The sequence below is a fragment of the Bos grunniens genome, chromosome 29 (assembly GCF_055505025.1).
Source record: "Bos grunniens cultivar Pamir isolate PY7600 chromosome 29, Bosgru_T2T1.0, whole genome shotgun sequence".
Lineage (NCBI taxonomy): Eukaryota > Metazoa > Chordata > Mammalia > Artiodactyla > Bovidae > Bos > Bos grunniens.
Genome location: NC_141193.1, coordinates 7,156,351 through 7,172,468, shown reverse-complemented (window position 1 = coordinate 7,172,468; position 16,118 = coordinate 7,156,351). Strand labels below are relative to the sequence as shown.

The window sequence follows — 16,118 nt, the reverse complement described above, 5'->3', positions numbered from 1 at the left end:
AGGAAAAAAACACAAAGGAAAGGCTACAAGGAAATGTTTGGAAATAAGAGATTTGTACCAAAAGGTGTTTGGCAAATTAATAAGGCAATAAAGGGAGAAGGGGTTTTGTGTATTCGATTCAAAGAGTATGTGCTTTTCTACTAGATAGTGAAAAGAGAAAATAGATATTAAACCAGACTTGAATCTCACTCTTGAGTTTGTAACCAGGCATATGGTTAATTAATACCCTTAGACATTGAGGCAGAAGTTCTGTGAGAGCATAACCTTAAAAAAAAACCAAACTGGGGTGGGGGACTCCGGGAACATTTCGTCGGTCTCGAAGACCACTTAGTCTGCAAGAAGAGAAGACAAAGTCCCAAACAAGAGGCCCGGGGCATTGATCCTACACACAAAATAAAGGGTGGAACAATAAACAGCTGGAAGCCTGGTCTTCAGGACCCGGCTAGCGACACCCGAGTGGGGTACGTCGCAGAGCATGCTGGGGATTGTAGTCGGGGACATCCCGTAGCATCGCCCACCAACCGAACTCCCAAGGAGCCTCAATGGGGGGCTGCAGCTCAACCGCCGCCTCCCGCTAGAGACCCGGCCGGAGATAAGGCTGGGTCCGCCGTTTCGGAGTTTCCTAGAGCAATGAGGAGGGGGAGGGAGACTTCGCAGTTACCGTGGAGACGCGCTCCAGCCCGCCCCTAGCAGCGGGATGCCCTAGATGTCCTTATTAGGACAAGAGACTAAAGAGGGCGGGGCCAATCTGAAGGCCGGCGGCAGGCTCCTTATAAGGCAGCGTCGGGCGGGAGGCGGGAGTGTGGAGCGTGATAGCGGGTGAGAGATCGGGGCTGGGCGGGGCTTGAAAGGGCGGACCTGGAGCCCAGGCGCTCGCCTCTCCGCTCCGGTTCGGCCCCCGATCTGCATCTCTCCACTTCCGGAATAATCCCTGACGGCTGCTCTAACTCACTGAGTAGACTCGGGCTCAACTGGACCCCTGTGGATGGTTTCCATGTTAACCTCCCTGAGGGTCCCCCACCTCCAACGAGTCACAAAAGCGATGAAGTGTTTTCCTTTGTCCGAGCTTCTTACTCCCAGGCTGCCACCCCGAATCCAACAACATGCACATTTCAGCCCCTCTCACATCCCCCGATGGCTGGTGGTGGTTTAGTCGCTCAGTCGTGTCCCGACTCTTGAGACCCTATGGACTGTAGCCCACCAGGCTCCTCTGTCCATAGTATTCTCCAGGCAAGAATACTGGAGTGGATTGCCATTTCCTTCTCCAGGGGATCTTCCTGACTCCAGGGATCGAACCCAGGTCTCCGGCACTGCAAGCCGATTCTTTACCGACTGAGCCCCCGATACCTAGCACCTCCTATTTGTTCCCTTTCTACTTGTTCTCTGTCCCCTATTCCCTGTCCTCCAAGCTTTGAAGGCCTTCCCTGCGTGTCCCCGGCTTCACAGCCCTCCCCCATAGCCCAGGGTGGAGGAGCCTAAGCTCAAGATAGATAACCTTTTCCTCGAAGGGTTCTTCAGCTCCTCTTGAGTTACCTTTGTGTCCTCATTCCCTGTACCCATTCTTAAAGTTCCTCCTACAAAACTACCTGCACGCATTTTTTCCCCAACCTATAAAGCGAGTGCGGAGAAAAAACGAGCCAAGTTGTCTATACGGTTCTCCGCAATAGCGAGACTGAAATCACCTCGGTACGCGCCGCCCCAGCCAGACCTCCCAGCAACAGGGGGCGCTGTCCACATTGCCCCCCTCCTTCCCTGCACAAAGAGGACAACCCCTCGCTCTGAAATCTGTGGTGAGAGGAAGAGGCGGGTCAAGGCCTGGTAAAGGAGGAGGGGCGCGTCCAAAAGGCTGGTCCTGTCCGGGAACGGCAGGAGGGCGAAAGGTGGTAGTACAGCGATCGGTACCAACCGTTTAAGAGTAGCATAGGGGCGGGGACGGCGGCAGAAGGCTGTCCTCTGGTTAATGCCCCGCGTGGGACCCCGTGATTAGAGCGGTCCTGCCCTCCTCCGCCGGAACCAGGTGTTTGAATCCCGTCTCCAGAACTAGCAGCATCTCAGTCCTACCGGCGTGAGGCGCCAGAGGACCCGCCCTGCGGCTCATGGCAGCGCCCGTCCGGCTGGGCCGGAAACGCCCGCTGCCAGTTTGCCCCAACCCTCTCTTCGTACGCTGGCTAACCGAGTGGCGGGACGAGGCAGCCAGCAGAGGGCGCCGCACGCAATTTGTGTTTCAGAAGGTGGGTTCTGGCCGGGCCGGATGGGGAACAGGTGCAGGCCGGGACGAAGAGCCAGGCCCATCCTGACCCAATCCTGTACCCCCTACCCCCGCCAGGCGCTGCGCTCCCTCCGGCGGTATCCACTGCCCCTGCGCAGCGGCAAGGAAGCTAAGATCCTCCAGCACTTCGGAGACGGGCTTTGCCGTATGCTGGACCAGCGATTGCAGCAGCACAAAGCATCAGTAGGTGAGCCCTGGGAGGATTCGGTAATCCCCTGAGCCTCCCCCAGGTGCAGCTATTGTACCCACCCAGGATACCTTGGCTTCATCTGTCTACTCCAGTTCAAGTTGCTCTTTGACCTGGGGCTAGTGGCTCTTTCAGAGCCCGACCGCTCTCACCAACCACTTGAGCTGGCAGCATCCTGCCTGCTGGATTTCAGGGTCCGGGGTTGACGCTCTTTTCCTCCCACAGGTGACCATGCCCCGTGTTCACCATCCGGAACCAAGAGCCCAGCCCGGGAAAGGCCACCTGCTGAAGTCCAGGACCCTTCCATGCCAGTGAGGAAGGAGCAGGGGGAGTAGAGGGGAAAGCAGGAACAGCAGGAGTAAGATTTTTCTGGCTTGGGGGACTTAGCTGTGCTGGGTCCTAATCCCACCTCGCTCTGGGCAACTTAGTTTTCTCATCTGTAGGTGTGGATAGTGACTTATAATACAGTCAGTTGAGACAGTTCCATGATCAAGCCATTCAGGGGGCTAAGACCAGTAAGTTGTAGAATTTGCTATTGAGTCTTCTTGCCTTACCTTCTCTGTCCTATGCTAGAACTGAGGCTGGGCCAGGTAGATTACACCCCCACCCCCACCCCATCCCTTGAGACTGTCCACCGTCTCATCGCAAGTTTTCAGGAGATCATCCTGTTACGTGGCCTGTGTGACAAAGTAGACAGTTATAAACTAGTTGCAAAAACTAGAGGACAGCTGAGTGACTTGTGTTGTGCTTAGTCTTTCAGTTATGTCCGACTCTTTGTGACCCTGTGGACTGCAGCCTGCCAGGCTTCTCTGTCCATGGGGATTCTCCGGGCAAGAATACTGGAGTGGGTTGCTGTGCCCTCCTCCAGGGGATCTTCCCAACCCAGGGATCGGAGCCAGGTCTCCCACATTGCGGGCGGATTCTTTACCATCTGGGCCGCCAGGGAAGCCCCGCTGAGTGACTTGCCCAGGGTTATTTAACCTGCTGAGATAGGACCTGAACCTCGGCTCTGCCAGTGAATCTGTCTAGAACAGCTGGTTGGTTTTGGGTTCAACCCCCACCCTGTACCTTTCAGGTCCCAACCCAGCTCAAAGCAGGAGGCCCTGGCAGCTACTGGCCAGCCCGGCACTCGGGAGCACGTGCAGTCCTGCTGCAGCTGTACAGGGAGCACCTGGTGAGTGCCTGCCAAGCTGGGAGTGGGGGACTGAGGCGGTGGGCCTGCTGCTCGGGCACTATGTTGGTTATGTTTCTGTCTTGGTTACAGAATCCTAGCGGCCAGGGCTTCCTCACCAAGGAGGAGCTGTTGCAGAGGTGTGCCCCAAAGGTTCCCAGGGTAAGCACAGCAGGGAGAAGGGAGCCAAGTGGCTTTGGATCTGACCTTGAGCACTCCAGAGCCTGCCCTTGGGAGAAAGCAGCGGCATAGGGCACGGGGAGTGGGCACATGGTAGACCTGGGAGCTCTCTAAGGGTCTCCTCCCCTATGAACAGGTGGCCCCTGGAAGTGCTCGCCCTTGGCCAGCCCTCCGTTCCCTCCTCCACAGGAACCTGGTCCTCAGGACACACCAGCCAGCTAGGTGGGGCGAACTCCCCGGGTGCGGGAGGCAGGGCGGGGGAGCAGGCATGCCGTGCTGAGGGTGGCTGTGCAGTCAGAGATGTGCTTGTTGTCAACTTGAGGAACGGCCCTGGGCAGGTCCAGGGGAAGCTGATCTGGGGGGTGAGAACTCCGCCAGAAGGAGGGAGGTTGGGGAGCCCCAGGGCTTGTTTATAAAAGGTCGCCAAGGCGGGTGAGGCCAATGTAGCTGGGGGGCCAGCAGGAGAGCCTGCCAGGCATGAGTGAAGAAGGGAGATCTGTGTTCTTCTCCACCCGCCAGGTACTCACTGACCCCGCAGGGTCTGGAGCTGGCCCAGAAGCTGGCTGACTCAGAGGGCCTGGGCTTGCTGAATGTGGGCAGCGGGCCGGAGGAGCCCCGTGGGGAGGAGCCTGAAGTGCCAGAAGTGGCTTCCGCTGAGCTGTGAGGAGGAGGGAATGAGGGGGAGGAGAGGGGAGCAGGAGGGGTCCCTGAAATGAGGCTGAGACCCCACTCTCCCTCCAGCAGCTCCATCTGAGCTGTGGTTGCCCCACCTTCCATGGGTTAGGGGAACAGCAGCCCTGGCCTGGCTCAGGCCAATGCCCACCTCTTCTCCCTGGTAGTGGTACCAGCGAAGGGAGCGTCCAACAGTCCCCGCTGGAGCTGGGGCCTGGAGAGTACAGGGTGTTGTTGTGTGTGGACGTCGGCGAGACCAAGGGGTGAGCGAGGTAGGCCTGGTGAGGGAGAGGGTCAGGGGATGATGGCCGATGCCAACTTGGGCCTCCCGCATGCAACTCCAGGGCGGGCCACAGGCCAGAGCTGCTCCGAGAGCTGCGGCGGCTGCACGTGGCACACACGGTGCGCAAGCTGCACGTCGGGGACTTCGTGTGGGTGGCCCAAGAGACCAGTCCCAGAGACCCAGGTAAGGGGTGTGGACAGGCAGGCAGAGGCCAGAGGCAGGGCGTGGTAGGTGATGGGCTGTGGGCTAATGGGACCCTTCTTGGCCTCTGGGCAGCACGACCTGCAGAGCTAGTCCTGGACCACATCGTGGAGCGAAAGCGGCTGGACGACCTGTGCAGCAGCATCATCGACGGCCGCTTCCGGGAGCAGAAGGTGCGTCACGGGGCTCACTGCCCCCGCCCGCTCGGGGGCACTTCCGGGTGGTCTCCAGGCAGAGCTCCTGCAACTTCAGCCACATCCCCTCTCGAGCTGGTCCAGGGTGGCCTGAACTCAAACTCCCTTGGGCCCCTCTGGGCACACAGTAGGTGTGCAGGGTCCCTGGGTGGAGCTGAGGGGCACGTTAAGAACCCCAGGGGGTCCAGCTCCTGCAGTCCAGAGTTGACGAGGCTCTCCTCTCCAGGATGGGGCTGCAGGGGCTGTGTCTCCGTGCTGGCTGCTGGGCTGACCCCACAGTGAGGCCACACGTAGGCCAAGGGAGGCTTGAGGGGGATGGGCATCACTCAGATGGTGGTGGGGCTTTCCACAGGAGAGCAGCAGCGTGAGGCAGGGTGTGGAGGCCCCCGTGAGGCAGGTAGAGAAGCTTGGGAGGATGAGGTGGTGGGTGAAATGGTGGGACCAGGGTCTCGTGATGCTTTTGAGGGTGACGTGATGGACACCTAGCGTATGAGCATCCAGGCCTGACCTGCCCGACCCCTGTCTGCCTGCCCAGTTCCGGCTGAAGCGCTGTGGCCTGGGCCGCCGAGTGTACCTGGTGGAGGAGCACGGTTCGGCGCGCAGCCTCAGCCTCCCCGAGAGCACACTGCTGCAGGCTGTCACCAACACCCAGGTGAGCCGGGAGGGCAGGCTGGGCCAGCAGGGGGCCTGCGGTCCGTGGCTCTGCTCAGGAGCTGCCTCCTCCCTTGGCTCCCCTTCCCCAGGTCATCGACGGCTTCTTTGTGAAGCGCACAGCGGACATTAAGGAGTCAGCTGCCTACCTGGCCCTGCTAACACGGGGCCTGCAGAGGCTCTACCAGGTGAGCAGACTCCACTGGGTGCCGTCTGTTCACCACCGGCCCCTCACCTGGGTGCTGTGCTCCCGAGAGGAAGGCTAGCAGACTGAGCTCCCTGGTCTCAGGCTGGCCCCCTGAGGCCTGGGGTGGGGCAAGGCCTGGCTGCTGGTGTCCCCTAGAGCTCTGGCATGGCCTCAGTCCCCTCTTCCCTCAGGGCCACACCCTCCGAAGCCGCCCCTGGGGCACCTCTGGGGACCCTGAATCAAAGGCCAGGCCCTCCCCAAACCCTCTCTGCTCACTCCTCACCTTCAGCGACTTCAACGCGGGAGCCATGAAGAACAAGGTACCGCCTCTGCCCAGCCCCTCCTCCTCCCAGGCTCCGGCCCTCTGCCACTCCTGATGCAGCACTGCCCCCACTGCAGGCCCAGTCTGTGCGGGACGTGTTTGCCAGGCAGCTCATGCAGGTGCGCGGGGTGAGCGGGGAGAAGGCGGCAGCCCTGGTGGCTCGGTACAGCAGCCCTGCCAGGTAGGTGCTCACAGAACCCCTGTCCTCTGCTGTCCCCCGCATCCCCCCTCTCAGCATGGGCATCAGCTCAGCCGGTGCCTTGTGGTGGTCGGGTGCTATGAGGGCTGGACTGACCCGCTGACACCTGAAGAGTTCACGGAGGTCAGGTGGTGAGGGAGACAGAGCCACTCAAGACCAGACAGGATCTCGGGCACTGGGCTGGGGGGCAGACCTGGCATGTAGCAGAGAAGGCTTCCTGGAGGAGTGGGTGGACCATGAAGACTGGGCCAATAACAGCCATTCTGGGGAAACATTTGCAGGAGCATGAAAGGAGGGTGAGCAAGATGGAGCAGGGCCTTGAATGCCGGGTTCAGAAGGGCGGCGGTGGTCCTGACCCCTCCCACCCAGGCTGACCCCTTCTAGCCTGTCTCCTGTGATTCTGGCCTGAGCCACTCAGGGTGGGCCAGCAGTCAGCCGTTGTCAAGACTTAGAAAATCAAACTCCCCATCCCGCCCTCAGCTTACTGGCTGCCTATGATGCCTGTGCCACCCCGAAGGAACAGGAAATGCTGCTGAGCACCATCAAGTGTGGGCCGCTGCAGAGGTGAGGGCAGGAGGCAGAGCCTGCAGGGGGTAGGTGGGCTGCGGGCACCCTCGCCCAGGGCCTGACTCTTACCTGCCTCTCTCTTTGCACAGGAATCTGGGGCCCGTTCTGAGCAGGACCTTGTCACAGCTCTACTGCAGCTGTGGCCCCCTGACCTGAGCTATGTATGCCACAAGACAGACCCCCATCTTCCCAGACTACCCGGTCTTTTAACCAGAATCTTTGGGCTACAGTAAAAATCTTAAGTGTTTGAATTTTTACATGTTAGAAGGAGATACCAGGCCCCAGGGGTCTTGAAAGATATCCAGGAACTGGGGAGACTGTCATGTCCAGTTTTTAAAACTGAGCTCCTTGGGACCCTTGGGGTTCCCTTTCAGAGCACGGCTAGGGAGATGGAGTCAGTGAGGTGTTGCAATGTTGAATCTAGTTCATGTCATCAGAGTTCTCTGATCAAATAAAATTTCCTTTGATGAGAAGTTCTGTAGCTTGGAAAAGAAAAGTTTATAAAGCGCTAACAATCCAGTGGCCTCATTTTATGGATTGGAACACTGAGACTCAGAGAGCTGCTAGGATTTCTCCAAACTGATAGTTTGAGGCCAAGCTGGGATTGAAACCCAGGGCCTCCTGGCACTGTCTAGAGCAGGATTCTTCAGGCCCGCTGCAGACCAGCCAAGTCCAAGTTTCTGGGCTGGGGCCTGGAGTCTGCAACCTCGTTACCTCCTCGCTTCTTGGGTGATTCTGGTGCCCATGGTATGTAGGCCAGTCCCAGCCTTGGGGTTGCAGCTCCCAGCTCCTGTCAATGGGGCCCTTCAGCCTGGGCAGAAACACGCCCCGCCTTTAGGTGGACGTGGCCCGCCTCCCATGAGTCTGGCCTTTCCCCACTCTGGGGTTCACTGCAGCGTGGCCCCCCCCCCACCTCAGCCACCAGAACTCCTTCTTTCTCCCTTTATTGCCTTTCTCTCTCTACTACCCTTCACAAGAGCATCTTCCCTTTTAGCAGAACACAGTTATCCCTGAGCCCCAGGCTCCTCATCTACAGAGAACCTCCCATTCCCTGAGGGCCCCCCACCCACCCCTCAGAAGGTGTAGGCCCCCACGAAGACGGTGAGTCTCAGTACAGAGCTGGCCCGGTAGCTCATGAGGGAGTTCATGGTGACCATCTCCAGGTCCAGCACGTACTCCCGGGGGCCCGTCACAGGCCGCGCGAGGACCAGCATGGCGCTGACATTGTTGATTTGCTGCAGGGTACAGTGGGTGGGGGGGACACGTGGATTGCATCAACGTACGCACCAGAATCCTACCCCCGCATCACCTCGCTGCCCCACTTCTGGCACCCACAACCAGTTGGCTGCACAGTGCCCCGGCTGCCTGCAGCCCCAGGCCCTCATCCAGCTCTCTGACCCCCTTGACATCTGCACCCTGCCCCCAAGAAATACCCTCCTGGTGCTCTGCCCACCCTTTGCAGCTAGTTGTTCTTTTGTCAACCACGGTCAGCTGATGATTCAAGGCCCGGGATGAGATTCTTGGGAACAGTGGGGTCTTTGGTGATCTGGGGCAGGTAGACTCACCTTCAGAGTACTCAATTCCAGAACTTGAAAGCCAGCACTGGTACCAGACAAAGCCTTATGGCCCTCACTGTGAGTCACATCTGAACCTCTCCCTCCTCAGCTCCACCAGCCCAGAGCTGGAGTCTTAGGCCCCAGGCCTTGTACTAGCCCCTGCTGCCTCTCTCCCTCCGAGACCCAGCTGCACTTGACTGCCTTCCCACACTCTGCTGCATCTGTTACCTCCAGCCTCTCAAGCCAGTCCCTTATCCTAAGGGTGAAGCAATCCAAGCCGGATACGCAGACCAGTGCAGGGACTCAAACCCCAGTGTCTGAGTGCCTTGCTAGGGTTGCATTTAACTATCTGTAGTTTGTATTAATTTATAACACTCCTACCTTTCTACAGAAACTGACCCCTGGGGTTAGGGGGGACTTTCAGAGGAGAGGCAGGGTATGGTGGCATAGTTGAATCTTCCACTTAAAGTTTCCTGGAACTCAAGTTGGAGATTATACAAGTCCCACCCCACTTGAGGGGTGGGGTTAGCGAGAGCCTTACCCTAATGTAGAAGTCTCCCTGCGAGTTTCCAGCACGGATCTGAAAGGCATTGTAGGCACCAGGGTAGACGGAGGTTGCTTGGATTTGGAACACGTCCGCCGGTACGCTCCGCTCCGAGGTGATGCTCATATAGCGGTGCACGATGGATGAGGGCTGCTCCCGGCACAGGGGGTTGGAGGCCGGACAGAGACAGCGACTGGAGACCCCAAGATGGGGACATGAATGAGGTTCTAGCCCATGCCCCAAATTTGGCCCACCCCCCAAAATCAAGGATCTTCCCACTCCTGCTAGAACAGCATGTGTGGTTTAGTCACGAAGGACTACAACTCCCATCAGCTTTCAGGACTTGCCAGTCCAAATAGGTGCCAGGCAGCCGCAGAGCTCTCTGGGAGTTGTAGTTTCTCCTGTGGCCTGGCGTGGCATTGACTCACTTGTCGGACACCTGGACGTAAGGCTCCACACAGCGGTTGGTGTCCACACAGCGGTAGCCCCCGTGGAAGTTGACACAAGTCTGGGCCTCAGAGCACTGGTGCGCACCCGACTCACACTCGTCAATGTCTGTGCCGGGGGACAGGGGCTGGAACCCAGATACCAGGCCACCAGCTCCTCACACCCCCCTGCCCACTCTACCCGGGCAACCTGTACCTTGGCACAGGCGCGTGGCCAGCAGCTGATAGCCCTGTGGACAGTGGCAGGAGAAGCGGCCCGGCTCGTTGACACAGCGGTACTGGCAGAGGTAACTGGAGTAGCTGCACTCATCGATATCTGAGGGAGGGTGGGGCTGAGGACAGGGCCGGGGTGGCCTCCTAGCTCCGCCCCACACGGGCTCACCCAGAGAGCCTGGCCCCACATTAGGCTCAGTACAAGAAGAGGCAGAAGAGATCAACTCTGCAGCTCAGCAGGGGACAGAGGGTTCAAGAAAGGAGTGCCCAGGGGACTTCCCTGGTGGTCTGGTCATTAAGAATCAGCCTGCCAATGCAGGGGACACAAGTTCGATCCCTGGTCCAGGAACTAAGACCCCACATGCCCTGGGGCAACTGAGCCCATGTGCCACACGTGTGCCCTTGCGCCCTGGAACCTGTGCTCTGCAACAAGAGAAGCCATCACAACAAGAAGCCCATGCACCAGAACTGGAGAAAGCCCTGGCACAGCAACGAAGACCCAGCGCAACCAAAATAAATCAATTTTAATTTATTTTTAAAAATGCGTTTTTCAGTGCATGGGACGTGGGTTCGATTCCTGATCAGGGAACTAAGAACCACGGAGCAAGTAAGCCAGCAGGGCTCAACTACTGAGCCCATGCACCACAGACCCAGTGCTGCCAAAAGTAAAAAAAAAAGACTGCCCCACTCACAGACCTGTCTCTGCGCTAAGACTAAGATGATACTAAATGAGAGGACTGGGAATCTAGAGGTTTGGCTTTAAATCCTACTGATCGAGGAACCTCGGTTTCCTTTCAGTAAGTAAGTGGATTAGGCCGGATGAGCCCTTGACGCACCCCAGACTGCTCTGGGTTTCAACACTTTGCCCGATTCCTGCAAACCTACGATCCACCCAAGCACAGTCACCTCCTGCCAACTGTGAGCAGTGCAGGCAGGAGCCAGGTTTTCTCCTCTGTGCCCTTTATGCTTCCCGGCACTGAGCCAGGCACCAGTGGGGCTTTAACTTGGCAGCAAAGCACAAAGCTTAACAGAAACGGGGTACGTGGCTAGTTGACCGAGAGAGAGCCCTGGCCGCACCTCAGCCCAGCTACGTGACCCTGGGCAAGTCACTCAACCTCTCTTCGTTGAAATATTTTATCTTATTCTTTGTAATTATCCCCCCCAAAAATTTGAGGGAAGTATTAATGTCAATTTGCAGAGAAGGAAAAACTCATATTTATTTCATAGGATGTGAGATAAATACTTTGGCCACCTGATGTGAAGAACCGACTCATTGGAAAAGACCCTGATGCTGGGAAAGATTGAAGGCAGGAGAGAAGGGGGTGACAGAGGATGAGATGGTTGGATGGCATCACCGGCTCAATGGACATGAGTTTGAGCAAGCTCCAGGAGACAGTGAAGGGTAGGGAAGCCTGGCATGGGATTGCAAAAAGTCAGATACAACTTAATGACTGAACAAGAAGAACAATCTCACAGGATTGTTGGCAGACTGCACAGGGCAGGTTCTCAATAAATGCTAATTCACTTTGTAAAACTTTGTTGCTGCTTAGGACAGTATAAGGTCTTGACTGTTGTCATTTTCTCATTTAATTCTCAAGACAACCCATTCTACAGAAGAAGAAATGGACTCAGAGAAAAGAGTGACTTGCCCTGGTCCAGGATTTGCACACATATCAGCCTGACTCCCAGGGAGGGGGTGCACGTCCATCTTTGCTCAGTCTCTCTACTGAGCTTCAGTGGGGACCTAACTGCTCCCCTCCTTGACTTCCCCAGCAGGCTGCAAGTTCTGGTGGGCAGCTCTGCAGCTGCCTTGCCACCTGCTGGGGTAGAGTACCCAGGAGGCACAGGGGTGCTGGGTGGATGGGACATTAGAGGCATGAAATGGAGGGCTGTGTGGCAAGAGGCTGGCATGACACAGGGCCTGGGGAACCAGCAGAGACCAGTGGGGAACAAGTGTCGGGGGTGGAGTGCTCACCACTGCAGGAGAAGCCATCCCGGTGCAGCTCATAGCCCTGGTGGCAGCGACATAGGAAGGTCCCATAGGAGTTGAAGCAGCGCTGCTCACAGGGAGCCCCCATGTCACATTCGTTCACATCTGGGGTGCCAGGAAAATAGGGGAGAGGTGAAAACCAAGGAGCAGCCCAGAGCCCCCACTGCACCTGGGCTGATCAGGAAGGGAGTTCCCCCACCTCACACCCCTCTGCCCAGGACCCCGAGCCTGGCCCAGCTCAGCCTCACCCACACAGGAGCGGTTGTTGGGCCCCAGCTGGAAGCCCGGCTCACACTGGCAGCGAAAGGAGCCAGGCAGGTTCACGCAGCGGTGTTGGCAATAGCGGTACCGACACTCGTCTATATCTGGGATGCAGGCAGGGGAAGGACAGTGGAGGGCAGAAGTCAGGTGCCACCCAAGCCAGCTGGGACCCTGCCTCATCACCCACCGTCTTGCCTGAGTCTGGGGGGCTGGGCCGGGCCAGATCAGGCAGGACTCACACACTGCACGCATACTGCTCTGTGTCTGGTGGCTCAGGCAGAGGAGGCAGGGGGCGGGGGGGAAACCTGGGGGTGGGTTGGAATGGGGGTCAGGTGCTGGGGTGAGAGCCAGGCCACAGGCCCAGACTCACCCACACACTCGGGCCCAATCTTGCGATAGCCGTCAGGACAGGTACACTGGTAGGAGCCAGGCAGGTTATGGCACTCCTGGCTGGGGCGGCAGTCGTGCAGGGCCTGGGCACACTCGTCCACATCTGCAAGACACACCGCTCAGCCCCCTCCTGGGAGCCCATGCACCACCCAACATGACAAGACTCCGCCACGTGGGAGGGCACAGGTCGGGTACCACTCACATGAGTGTGTGGGTGACTGACACCCCCAAAACAGGAACATGTGGGCCCACCGCCCAATGGCACAAATAAGAGTTTACTAGCCTGGAGCTAAAGAGAAAGGCACCCCTAAGCTGGGAGACCCCAAGTCAGGGATACATAGGACAAAGCCCTGCCCATACTCCCAGGGGCACTGATTCCAGGGCCTTTCTCCAAGGTCCGTGCCTCCCAGGGGTGGGGTCCAGACCCAGAAGGGCCAGAGCAGAGGCCGAGGGGCAGAGCTCTCGCACGGCACCTGCAGCAGTCGAGGTGGGGGTCCCACAGGAGGGGCTGGGAAGGACAGGCACAGGAACTGGGACCACCTGTGGCAGGTAAGGACCTGGGCAAGGGTCTGGATGTTATCCCAGTGCCCTGAGGAGGCTTTTGAGCAAGGGAGGAACATGAGGTATGCGTTTTTAAAAGGCAATTCTAGACACCTGTTAGAAAGATTGGCGGCCTACTCACCCACGCAGCGCTCTTGCTCATCGGGCTCATAGCCCGGGAGGCAGGGGTGGGGGTGTTCAGCAGGGGGCACAGGCGGTGGGGGTCCCTCTCCATGCAGGTCATTGATGACAGCAGCCGAGCGGGGCAGGCACAGGTAGCCCCCATAATGGTTGATACATTTCATTTCCCCCTTGCAGGCCTCAGGAATGGTCAGGCACTCATTTACATCTGCAGAGAGGGGCGTGCTGGGCACAGCCAGTCTCCAAGGGTGGACCGTGTAGGGCAGGGGAGGCAGGAGCCCAGCTCAGCCTGCTCTAAGCTGTGTGATCCGGCAGGGCCTTCCCTTTCTACTCCACAAGCTAAGGCTGCCTGCCCCGGACCCCTTGTTGGGGCCTGCCAGGGATGATGGTGGGGCAGCTGTTCCCCCGGTCACCCCCATTCTCTTGCCCACAAGAGGGTCTCTATCCCTCCCCGAAGCCTCGGCCCCGACTCAGCCTGAGTAATGTGCAGGCCTCCTGACGGCACCCCCGCCCCGCACTGCTCGCCCAGGGCCGTGATGGTGCAGAGCGAGATAGCAGAGTGATCAGATGAGGTGTCCAGGAACCAGTCCTGTAGTCAGCGCCCTGTTGGTGTCTGGACTCTAGAGGGTGGGTGGGGGGGAGGGTGCTCCGGGTTTCTCTGAGGGGGAGGGGCCTGGATGGCTTCTCCACCCCGAGCCAAGTTGGCCCATTGAGAACCAGAGCAGGTGACGTTCGGCCAGGCAGAGCAGGGCAGGGGACAGCCACAGGGCTCCTGCAGCCGCTCTAGGAGCTGGGCTTTGTGATCCCCTTTCCGGTTCTCCGGGGCAGGTCGGCCCCCAAGCATACTCACCCCTGCAGTGCTGGCTGTCAGGGTCCCACTCATAGCCATCTGTGCATTCCTACAAGGTGAACCAGAGGTGGCCAGTGGTCACCCCTGGTCCCCTCTAACTGACCAGGCCGAGACCAAGGCCCAAGCCGGGCCACCCTCCCGGCCTGCTCCAGACAATGGCCCCAGCTGCTCCACCAACCAAGGGAGGGCACAATCTTCCCCAGCAGCAGCCACCCCAGGATCCTGGCCTCGGTGTCCCTGCCCAGCCCAGCCCAGGCCAGCGGCCCCACTGTCCCCACCGTGTAGCTGTCGGGCTCCTCGGAATCCTGGGGAGACGCTGCCCCCAAGACCAACAGCAGCAGCGCCCAGAGCAGTAGAGACCCGGGGAGGCAGGAGGCGAAGGGGAGCATCCTGGGGCTGGGAGGTGGTGGGCAGGGGTCAGGGAGCCTCTGCCACAGCAACTCCCGAACCCTGTGCCCCTGCCGCCTCCCGCCCGGGACCGCGCTTAGGGCCCCGGAGCCTCCCTGGGCCGAGGACCCACTCCTCGCGCGGGCCGGGGTTCAGGGCCCACTCGCCTGGGGCCGCCCCGCCCCCGCCCGGTCCCCCTGTGGCTCCAGCCGGGGAGCGCGGGCCTCTCGGCTCCTTGCTGACGCCGACTCGGCCTAGACTTCTGGCTCGCGCCCTCCCCCCATGGACGGCCACTCACTTGGGCCCGCGACGGCCCCGCGGCCCGCGGCTCCGGCGGCTCGGCTGGCTTCGGCAGTGCCTGCGGCAGACGGACAGGCGGACGGCGCAGCTCCCTGGACGCGCGGCCCCAGGAAGCGCCCCCCGCCCGCCCGCCCGCCGCGGCGCGGCCCACCCCGGCGCCTCCGCCCGCCCCTGAGCGGATTCCTGAGCCCGCGCCAGGGGGAGGGACCCCGACCCCCCGCTTCTCCGCCCCCGGCCGGCCGCAGGCCCCCACCCGGTCCCCCGCGGCGCCGCCCGGAGCCTCCTCCCGGCGCCTGGCCAGGGTCCCCCAGCGCTCGATCCTGGGGGCATTGGTCCTGATGCCAGGGCCCCGGCTCACTTAGGAGTCTGCAGGCTTTCACTGTGCGCACCCCCAAAATGTCATCCTGCGCACCTAGACCCTACCTAATCTGTGCCCCAGGAATTCTTGGGGACCCACACCTCAGTGCCGGGGGCCCCAGACACTGCTCCTCCCAGAATGTCACCCTGGCCACCTGGACCCCACCAAATAATCCTGGGACTTCCGGATTCTCACTCTGCACCCTCCGGAATGTGATTCTGGACACCTGGACAGTCAATCTGGAAATACCAAAACTTCGTCCAGGGTTCCCAGACCCTCGCCCTAAGAACAGATGCTCCCGGGTCCAGAACTGTCCATCTCGGTCCCTTCTCCCCTCCATCCCCAGGGCTGTCGTCAGCCAGGCGGTCCCTTCACTCCAGAACGGCCTCCTCCGAGTCCTCAGTCCGCGAGACTACATCAGTTTGGGGCGGGGGCGGCAGTTCACATTTGGCCCAGAATGAATGGAAGCCCCTAAGAAGGCGGGCAGGGCTGAACTTGGGCGTGCTGGACGCCAGGGTCCGGGTCCGGTGCCCTCGCCTTCCTGGCCATCCTCCCGCCAGCGTCCCCCCTACCCACACATCCCGCCCCCAGTCCCCGGGTTTCTGCCTACTCCCGAAGCAGCGGGAGAGCCCTAAGGGGCGGGGTTTGGGCGGAGCTGGCTCCCAGGAAGGGGCGGGGTCTTGCCCTGCCCACGTCTCAGGGCGGGGCCAGACGGGAAAGGGCTGCGTGTCCAGGGATTTCCCTCCTGGAGGCAGGCGGCGTGCGGGAAATGCCGAGTCCTCGGTTACCTTTCCCACCCGTTTATCCTCACAGTCACCCCCATTAGCAGCCCTGTCCGTTAAGTAGGAGAGGACGTGCCGATGGGTCCTAGGATGAGCCTTCAGGATTCGGTGTTGAACTGCAGAGCACCCTCCCACCTCCAAATTCTTCCCAGCCACCACCACCCGCCAGGGGTGGGGGAGAGGAGGCTAAAAATAATAAGTCTTTAAAACCCAAAAGACAGTAACAAGTGCTGGAGAGGGTATGGAGAAATTGGAACCCTCACACTATGAGTGGGAA

At 59.6% G+C, this 16,118-nt stretch overlaps 2 protein-coding genes across 3 annotated transcripts; one reads left to right on the top strand and one right to left on the bottom strand.

Moving 5' to 3' along the window:
• Positions 1 to 1,820: 1,820 nt before the first annotated feature.
• Positions 1,821 to 7,556, top strand: MUS81 (MUS81 structure-specific endonuclease subunit). Of its 2 annotated transcripts, none has more exons than XR_015157937.1 (16): positions 1,821 to 2,231; positions 2,327 to 2,456; positions 2,682 to 2,767; positions 3,532 to 3,630; positions 3,721 to 3,789; positions 3,944 to 4,029; positions 4,327 to 4,467; positions 4,647 to 4,742; positions 4,824 to 4,945; positions 5,039 to 5,136; positions 5,693 to 5,809; positions 5,901 to 5,996; positions 6,285 to 6,315; positions 6,395 to 6,498; positions 6,997 to 7,080; positions 7,173 to 7,556. XR_015157937.1 is itself a non-coding variant. In XM_086384815.1 (16 exons), the coding sequence occupies exons 1-16, from the start codon at positions 2,097 to 2,099 to the stop codon at positions 7,237 to 7,239; spliced, it is 1,659 nt and encodes a 552-aa protein (XP_086240941.1). In that variant the 5' UTR covers positions 1,821 to 2,096; the 3' UTR covers positions 7,240 to 7,556. The 2 variants fall into 2 exon arrangements, 1 of the variants encoding a protein (XP_086240941.1); XM_086384815.1 differs by having other exon boundaries at positions 6,187 to 6,315.
• Positions 7,557 to 7,560: 4 nt separating this feature from the next.
• On the bottom strand, positions 7,561 to 15,129 carry EFEMP2 (EGF-like fibulin extracellular matrix protein 2). The gene is made up of 12 exons (XM_086384814.1): positions 14,700 to 15,129; positions 14,293 to 14,410; positions 14,015 to 14,063; positions 13,166 to 13,372; positions 12,464 to 12,586; positions 12,081 to 12,197; positions 11,818 to 11,937; positions 9,826 to 9,945; positions 9,612 to 9,738; positions 9,181 to 9,376; positions 8,154 to 8,318; positions 7,561 to 7,894 (listed from the first exon to the last, which is right to left on the bottom strand). Exons 1-11 carry the CDS (start codon positions 15,029 to 15,031, stop codon positions 8,157 to 8,159), a joined length of 1,671 nt encoding a protein of 556 aa, XP_086240940.1. The 5' UTR covers positions 15,032 to 15,129; the 3' UTR covers positions 7,561 to 7,894; positions 8,154 to 8,156.
• Positions 15,130 to 16,118: the final 989 nt, after the last annotated feature.